Here is an 8,362-nt window from a genome sequence, read left to right as displayed (position 1 = left end):
GCCTGAGGACCTATGCTTCACATTGACTAGTAGTGTTAAATGAGTCAACCGCGCCTGGCATGCTGAACACCTCAACATCAGGCTGCTCCTATAGCTTGTGTTCAGCTACTGTTTTTGATGAAGATGTTTTTGTATACCAGGAGCTGAAAAACAACAACAATAAAAAAGCCAAAACAGCAGACTGAGAACAACCACTTCTCCCTGTGATGGGACGCTCCTTCACCACATAACAGGGCTTGCTCTGAACCTAGAGAGCAGTCCCAGATGAATGCTTAAGACTACTCAAGACATTTCTGTACGTGTGTTTTGCCTGGACCTAGACACAGTTTTCTAAATGTTCTCCTGTGCACAGCTGCCTCATTTCCCAGGGTCTCGCTGCAGCTTAGCCTGTGGACCTTGGATGGGCAGAGGGTCTATTGTGTGTCTTCTCCCGTAATCTTTTGCCCCAGGTGTCGATGTCTTTGTAGTTTGCCCTGTAGTTTTTACTGAGTCTTCCTGCTACTTTTCTTGCCTGCATCTGAATTTATGGGAAACGAAGATGGGACCCTTGCAACATTTCTTCAGGAATGCCCCCCAGATGTGTTTGAAGAGATTTGCACAATCATTTTCAAATAGTCTGCATCTGCATCTTCGATTCAAGATGCATGTGCTGGTGGGTGAAGGGTGACCAAGAGGAGCAAATGGGTTTGAGGGGCAACTGGAGTGTGGGAGGGGGATTGGAAAAAAAGTTGACGAACAAGGTTGCTGTCTGCTCAAGGCCACAACTGCACCGCATATAGGGGAGGGAAAGCGCTAGGAACATTGTCATGACATTTTGCTGTAATATGGAAGATGGATTTTCTTGAGAGGGCATTTGCTTGGCTATTGCAAATTTTGAGTGTTTTCCAGAGCCCCTACAATGTTCAGACAGCTTCTGGTTGTTTTTTCAATGTTTCTTTAGCAAAAGGAGAGTTTGGGGCTTTCCAGTCTGCTATTTTGCTATCAACATCTGCACCCTAAGATTTTCATTAGACAAATCTATGTCTACATATTATTTTGCAATCTGCTTATTATTAATTATTGTATTCTATGTATTTTTCCTAGTCAGTATTTTCTTTCCATTACTTCTGATAGGTACATAATAATACAGACACTAAGTGGGCATGGATTTTGGAACCCAGTCAGCACATACCTGCTGTTGGGGAATTCTGGGGAGAGTGAGAAGATACCAGTGTGAGAGGCTGCCCACCTCGCTGGGGGAATGGTTATAGATGAACACAGCAGTGTACTGATAAGGGGATCCTGAGGCACCCTCTCCATGCTATTGAAACCAAGGAACTTTCTCTCGTGATGTAAGAGCCTGGGGGCAAAGGAGATAATGGTCACTCATGAGGAAATAGGGGCTGGCATGGCCAAAAGACAGCACCAGTGAGTGAGGAGCCTTGCACCATATCCTGAGTTTAAATTATCCCCATTCAGAGCAGTCACAGCAGCCAGATCACACCGGAGAGAGGAAAGACTCAGCTTCATCCACCTCCTAGAGAGTGTTAAGGTGTGAGAAGGTGGAAAGTACCATTCTTATTTTGCCTTCACACTTTGAGAAACCAGCATCTGAGTTTTCTGCTGAATGTGATCAACTCTCCCACTTTCAGTTTTTCCATGCTGGGAAGATGGTTGGAATTCACATCCATGTATATACTTCTTCCTGTGTTTGTACTATTTCTTCAGGATACATGTACAGAAATAGAATTTTGGTTCAAAAGTACATACACTTTAATTATCCTTGATATACTTTCTCAGGCAAGTTTGTTGTTAGGAAGTTAACTCTAAGTAAAAATCAAATATCCTATTTAATTGCTAAATGTTGTTCTGCTCTGATGGGCCAGAAACATGATTCCTGTAATGAACATTAAGACTTGACCCCTTGAGTGTGGGTTGAGTGGTCCTAGGAGGAGAGACTAAGATTACACTTGGCCCCAACAATAAAAAGCAGAGTATACGTGATGCTGGACCAGAGTCCTCCCATTACACTTGCCAAACATTTGGATTAAATTGTATCTGTGAGAGAAAGCTGATTATCAGTATCCGAAGCTGCTGTTTGTTGAAGTTCTCTACAGGAAGCGAGTGAGGCATATGGGGGTGGGGAGTGTGCTTCATGCCTGAGAAGTATGCTTCATCTGTCACGTGAAAACCTCAGGAACCATTTGTGACAAAGAAAGGCTATGTGAAACCACACATTATATGATAAATCTGCTTTATTTAGCAATACAAGTGAGCAAAGAGCAGAGGAAGGAACACAGGGATACAAATCCTGTACATCATAGAACTAGTCACTTGTGCTTTCACAATCACTGCAAGGGAGGAACACAACATCTCTGAGATGGGATCTCCTGGGCCAGTAGAAAGTAAGTGGGATTACCCTGTCTGGACTAGGACCCAAGTAACGACCTTCCAATGGTGAACAGTGGAAGCTCAGTTGCAACAGGTTTTGGGAGAGAGGAGATGAGGACACTCAGCAACTTCAGTTTTAATTCAAGAAGTAAGAAAAGGAAGCAGGAAAGATAAAGCAACTGGAGGAGAGTGCAAAGCAACAGAGGGAGCCTGAGACATTGTGGGAGCTTGAGCCCATGACAGGACTTCAGTGCTTGTAGCCCTTCCTGCTGGAGGAGGAGGTGGTGGTGGTGTATTTGATGGTGGAACTGCTGCCCCCAGAGGAGCCGAAGCCACACCCTATGGCTCTGCCGCTGCCAGAACTGAAGCCACCTCCAAGGCTGTGACCGCTGCTGTAGGAGTAGCCACTTCCTCCACTCACGCCTAAGCCACTGCCGAGACCACTGGCACCACCATAGCCACCAGCACCACCATAGCCACCAGAGACAGTGGACTGCACCACGGCTGTGGAGGCAAAGGGACAAGGTCAGGACAAGATGGTGAGCTCACTCTGCCACACAGAGTCCAGTCAGAGGGACACAGGGGCAAGGGATGGGGGCAGGTGAAGGTACTTACAGATGTTGACTTGTCCAACGCCTTCCCCACTCAGCCTAGGAGAGAGAAGACACAGCCACAATGAGACCCAGAGCCACAGCTGGCCCCGCATGGGAAACCTCCGTGTGAGGGGAGTCCCCTGGACCCTGCCTTCTCAGTGCTCTCCTGGGAGTAGCACTATGACCACCGCTAGAGCGCCTTCCACTTGGGCTCATTGGCAGGACTTCTTGGAGATGGAGCCAGATGATTGTGGAGGCTGTGTGAGTTACTCACCTGCACTCCTCGCCTTCCAGCAGCTTTCTGTAGGTGGCAATCTCCACGTCCAGGGCCAGCTTGACATTCATGAGCTCCTGGTACTCCTTCAGCAGCCGGGCCATGTCCTGCTTGGCCTTCTGCAGGGCGTCCTCCAGGTCAGCCAGCTTGTTCCTGGCATCCTTGAGGGCCAGCTCCCCACGCTGCTCGGCGTCGGCGATGGCAGATTGCAGGCTGGCACACTAGAGGAGAGGAGGGCAGAGGAACCTGAATCTGGACTCCAGGGGAGAGGAAACATAGTTCTACTTTCCCAGTGAGGAAGAGCTCTAGAGCCCAGATCTCGTGGAAAAGGAGGTTTGATTCGTTTTGTCCAGTTTTTCTCCTTTCTACAAACCTTAACTAGTCTTGGAGTCCTTTAAGAAAATTTATTCCCTTCTGTGTTAACCACCCTAATGATGATGGGGCTGGAAGATACCACAGAAGACTGAAGACCAGGGGACATGGGAAGATATAGACCTACTGCCTAGTTTTGAATGTTGAACTTTGGATAAGTTCACATGGATGTACAATAACTTCTACAAAACCACAAACATCCTCCCTGAAAGAATTTTATCTCAAACTCTTGAGACCTCACCTTCGTTTCACTTCACAGATTTTTTTGAACAACCTCATTTGTCCTGTGTCTTTTCTCAGATTCTTTTTCACATTGAGTATGAGCATATTTTCAGCATTCTTCCCCCACACTTTCTAGCCTGAGCTTTTCTTTGCCAACGTGTGTCTTGCATCCCCAACTCAATCATTCTCCTTATGGAATCTCATTTCGATGCCTCTAGACTCTGTGTATGAACCGCTGACCAGCTGAGATTTGTCCTATCCTGAGTTTGTTTCCTGCTCTTGAGTTGGGCTCCATCTCTCTAACCTGGGGAAACTCAACCATGACATGTCCTCCTCCCTCTGCTTTTTCCTCAGTGCCCAAGAATTTCCCACATGATGGTTGATGATACCTGATGGTCTAGAAAGGAAAGAATGCTTTTCTCTTCCATGGTCCCCACTGTACCTGCTTCTTGACGTGGTCAATCTCAGATCTCAGCCTCTGGATCACGCGGTTGATCTCAGAGATCTCCTGCTTGGTGTTGCGCAGGTCATCCCCGTGTCTGCCCGCCGTCACCCGCAGCTCCTCGTACTGTGAACCAGAGGGAGACAAGGGGGCTGTCCATGGGCTTCACAGGACACTAATCAAGGTTTTCAAAATAGAATCTAATGGTTTTCCATAAGACATTTAAAGAAAACTAGTGTTACTAGGTCATTGACGCTCTTCACCCATCACACACCATCCTTGGTGAGACTACTGACTGACTGGTTCTCTTCAGGACAAGCAATATTCTGTACTCTTGCTGAGAGTCAACATTGAAATAAAGCTAAAACAAAAGTCATTCACCTTGATCTACATTAGCTTTCATCTTAACTTGGGTTCTTTGACCTATGAGACTTGGGCATAATTACCCAAAAGGTCTACCCTGAGAGGCCCCCACTTCTTAGTTGTAGTTTCCCCACTGAAGACTACAGCCTCCCTGATGATCACAGAGGAGGCACAGGAATTCCTCACCACTCACCTTGGACTGGTACCAGGACTCAGCCTCAGCCCGGCTCCTCTGAGCGATCTCCTCATATTGGGCTTTGACTTCAGCGATGATGCTGTCCAGGTCCAGGTTGCGGTTGTTGTCCATGGAGAGGACCACAGAAGTGTCTGAGATGTGGGTTTGCATCTGAGCCAGTTCCTGCAGAACAAGAGATCATCCGATCATCTTTGGTCATGATGTTTAGAGAGGTACCTAGAGCAAAGATATTCCACTCTTCACAAATCTCTTTAAAGGCAATAAAACAGAATGTGGAGAGATACTTACAGCATCATAGAAGGTTCTTAGGAAGTTTATCTCATCTGTGAGAGCGTCTACCTTGGTTTGTAGTTCAACCTTGTTCATGTAGGCAATATCCACATCCTGGGGAAGAAGCAAACAGCCTGGGATCAGATGAGCCCCCCTACACAGTCTGCTCCTGTTTTAGTCTCCTCAGTGATTCTTTTCTCAGAACCCTCTCCTTCAGGAAAGGGCCATGAACCCCTGATCTGACTCAATCTCACCTTCTTCAGTTTCACAAACTCATTCTCTGCTGCTGTGCGTTTGTTGATTTCATCTTCGTATCTGGAATTAAAAGGAATAAAATCCAATTGAGTCAGGGGTGAAGATGATACAAGAAAAAGCAGCCTGGGATCTCCGCTTCCCAGAATGGATATATACAAATGAGACTTCTGTCAATAAGCCTGAAGGTTGTAATTTGTGGTTTCTAATTTCTTTACTCCATTACTCTTCCCATTCAACTTTTATGGCCCTTTTGTTCTTCAGGGTTTGTGTTTAGTAACAACTGTAATGTCATGTCTACTGACATGTTTTATTAAGAATCATGCCCTCATTTGGACCTGGTCATCTAACAGACTGAAGTGTGGGCTTCAGGAATCTAAGGTGTTTTCTCTCCTGTCACTCACTTGTTCTTGAAGTCCTCCACCGTGTCCTGCATCCCCCTGAGCTCCGAGTCCAGGCGGCCTCTCTCCCCAAGGATACTATCCAGCTGTCTCCTGAGGTTGTTGATGTACTGCTCGAACAAAGGCTCCAGGTTCTGCCTCACAGTCCTGGTGCCCTGCTCCTGCAGCAAGGTCCACTTGGTGTCCAGGACCTTGTTCTGCTGCTCTAGGAATCGGACCTGCAGGGAAACAAGATGGTTATCTGTGAGTTGACAAGTCCCCAGGCCGATCTGGTGGTCTGGTGGTGCTGGGCTGCTCCAGAGCCTGTACAGAGGCTGACAGTTCTGCTCCCCTGACGCTTTAGCTTCACACCACACAGATCTCATGGCCAAGTTTCCCCAGGGAGCTGTCAGATGTTCCCTCCCTCTCACTTATGGAGACTGTCAGTCAGTGACTTTCAACCCTTCCTGTCTTCCTCGTGACAAGAACAAGCACAAATGTACTTTATCATAGCATTTTTCTCCTATTGCACAGAGCTTTTACAAAGCACATGCCTCAGTTAAAGGGATATCAGATGTTTATAATCTAATGATTAGATTCCAATTCTATAATGATTGAATTTAATCTTGTTTCCCATATAGTGCATGAATCCGGCTGATACAAAGCCCCTTAAGGCTCATTTTCTGGTTCTACAGGTGAGTATTTCTATGGATATATACTTGAGTTGTTTTTCCTCAAACTCCCTTTTGTTTTTTGCTTTCTTTCCTCCATCCAGCATCCATCTATGACTCAAATGCAGTTTCCACTGCAATACCCTTTTAACTTCTTAGACCATCCAGAAGATCAAGCCATCTCATTGCATTCTCTCATTTCCTGTTCTTTCCTTCAGGATTATCAAGAACTGTGACTATTTCTTTGGCAGGAATGGGGCCATGAGTAATTATAAATGATTTCCATCACCTTCTACATGGGGTCCACATGTAACCTGTCCTGTATCCCAGTGGAGAGCTCGCCTGAGTCCCACCCTCCTCTCCCCCGAGTCTCCCCTCCGGTAGAACAGGTGTCTTAGTTGGCTCTCTTGGGCACTCTGCAATCCCCACTAGGGCAGATGCTCCCAGCTCACCTTGTCGATGAAGGAGGCAAACTTGTTGTTGAGGGTCTTGATCTGCTCCCGCTCCTCAGTCCTCACCCGCTGGATGGTGGGGTCGATTTGCAGGTTGAGGGGAGTCAGGAGACTCTGGTTGACGGTGACCTCTTGGATGCCTCCAGGGGGGCACACAGGGAAGCCAGGACCACCGAAGCCACCTCCGAAGCCAGCTCCACCACCAAGCCCAAAGCCACTACCAGCCCCAGCACCAAAACCAAATCCACTCCCGGCTCCACCCCCGAAGCCATAGCCAACTCCAATTCTGCCGCCATAGCCACCACCAATGACACAGCTGCCCCCTGCGATGGAGATCCTCTTGGAGCCCCCCAGGCCATAGAGGCTGCGGCTGCCAAAGCCAGCTCCTCCACACACTCCAGCGAGGCCACCACTGCCCCTGGAGCGGGACAGGGACACGCTGCTGAAGCCAGAGCGGCACACCCCAGGGACTCTGGCTGAGCCGGCACTGAAGCCCCTGCGGCTGATGCTTTGGGTCTTCACTGTGGATTTGCAAGACATGGTTCCTGAAGAAGCAGAGACTGAGGAAGGAGCGAGGGGTGCAGTGCAGAGCTGAGAGGAGCAGGTCTGTAAGAGGAGCTTCCCAGCAGCAGCTTATATATGGAGAAAATGGGCTGGGCTCAGTCCTGGAAGGTGAGCCTGCAGGTTGGGAAGGGCCAGGCTTTACAAAGAGTGAGATCACATCTGGTTTATTAGAAAAGTTATGAAATGTGAAGATTGCATATTTGGTTTCCTTTAGTCAGGGAAAATTTCTCCTGCCTTCCAGCTTTGACAGCTCTGAGTACAGTAAGACTAGTCTCAACTCACTGAGCTGGGAGTTAGTCAGCAACTCACACAAAGGTTCTCCATGTAATGCTCGTGTGTGAAATGTACTGAGGCTCATTTGCCCTGGTGTTTTACCCACCAGCCAGAAATCCTGGAGAGCAAAATAGCCTAGCTTTTCTTATAATAATAATTATTATGTTTGTCATTAATTACAGAAGCTAAACATGACTTTTTTTTTGCTTTCCTCAAAATTTCCCACAGGTAGGTATGTAGATTTGCAATATAAATGGGTCTCTGTATGCCTATCATTGGATTTTATAAAAATTAATTTCTCATGATCAGTTTTATATCCTCTACACTCTCATGGAATTCCCTATCAACTCTAATATACTGAAAAGCAGTTCCCAAATATCTTCTTTCATCTTTAGAATACAATTCAATATTTATCTGTAAATGAGTTGCTCTTTTGCACACACCCTTTATATATCCTTAATACTTAGATGTTCATTAACATCCAGAAGTATTTATTTAATCTTGGAAAACTCTGTTTTTGTTATTTATATTTTGTGTCTTGCTTTTCCAAATCAGGATTCTAACAAGTTCCATAAATCTTGTGTTTGGGTGATGTATTTAATGTATTATATTTTTATAATATTGAAGGTCATTAAATCTGCCTCCATCTTTCCACTTGCAGTTTATTT

The 8,362-nt window shown here is 46.5% G+C and overlaps 1 protein-coding gene across 1 annotated transcript; it reads right to left on the bottom strand.

The window, feature by feature from the left end:
* Positions 1-2,216: 2,216 nt before the first annotated feature.
* On the bottom strand, positions 2,217-7,467 carry LOC147371547 (keratin, type II cytoskeletal 6A-like). Its single transcript, XM_086403838.1, has 9 exons — positions 6,858-7,467; positions 5,759-5,973; positions 5,357-5,417; positions 5,121-5,216; positions 4,830-4,994; positions 4,274-4,399; positions 3,238-3,458; positions 2,986-3,020; positions 2,217-2,874 (listed from the first exon to the last, which is right to left on the bottom strand). The coding sequence occupies exons 1-9, from the start codon at positions 7,395-7,397 to the stop codon at positions 2,618-2,620; spliced, it is 1,716 nt and encodes a 571-aa protein (XP_086259964.1). The 5' UTR covers positions 7,398-7,467; the 3' UTR covers positions 2,217-2,617.
* Between the last annotated feature and the right edge of the window lie 895 nt (positions 7,468-8,362).

This window comes from Bos grunniens, chromosome 5 (genome assembly GCF_055505025.1).
Source record: "Bos grunniens cultivar Pamir isolate PY7600 chromosome 5, Bosgru_T2T1.0, whole genome shotgun sequence".
In the NCBI taxonomy this organism is placed as follows: domain Eukaryota; kingdom Metazoa; phylum Chordata; class Mammalia; order Artiodactyla; family Bovidae; genus Bos; species Bos grunniens.
This window is presented reverse-complemented; position numbering and strand designations above follow the sequence as displayed.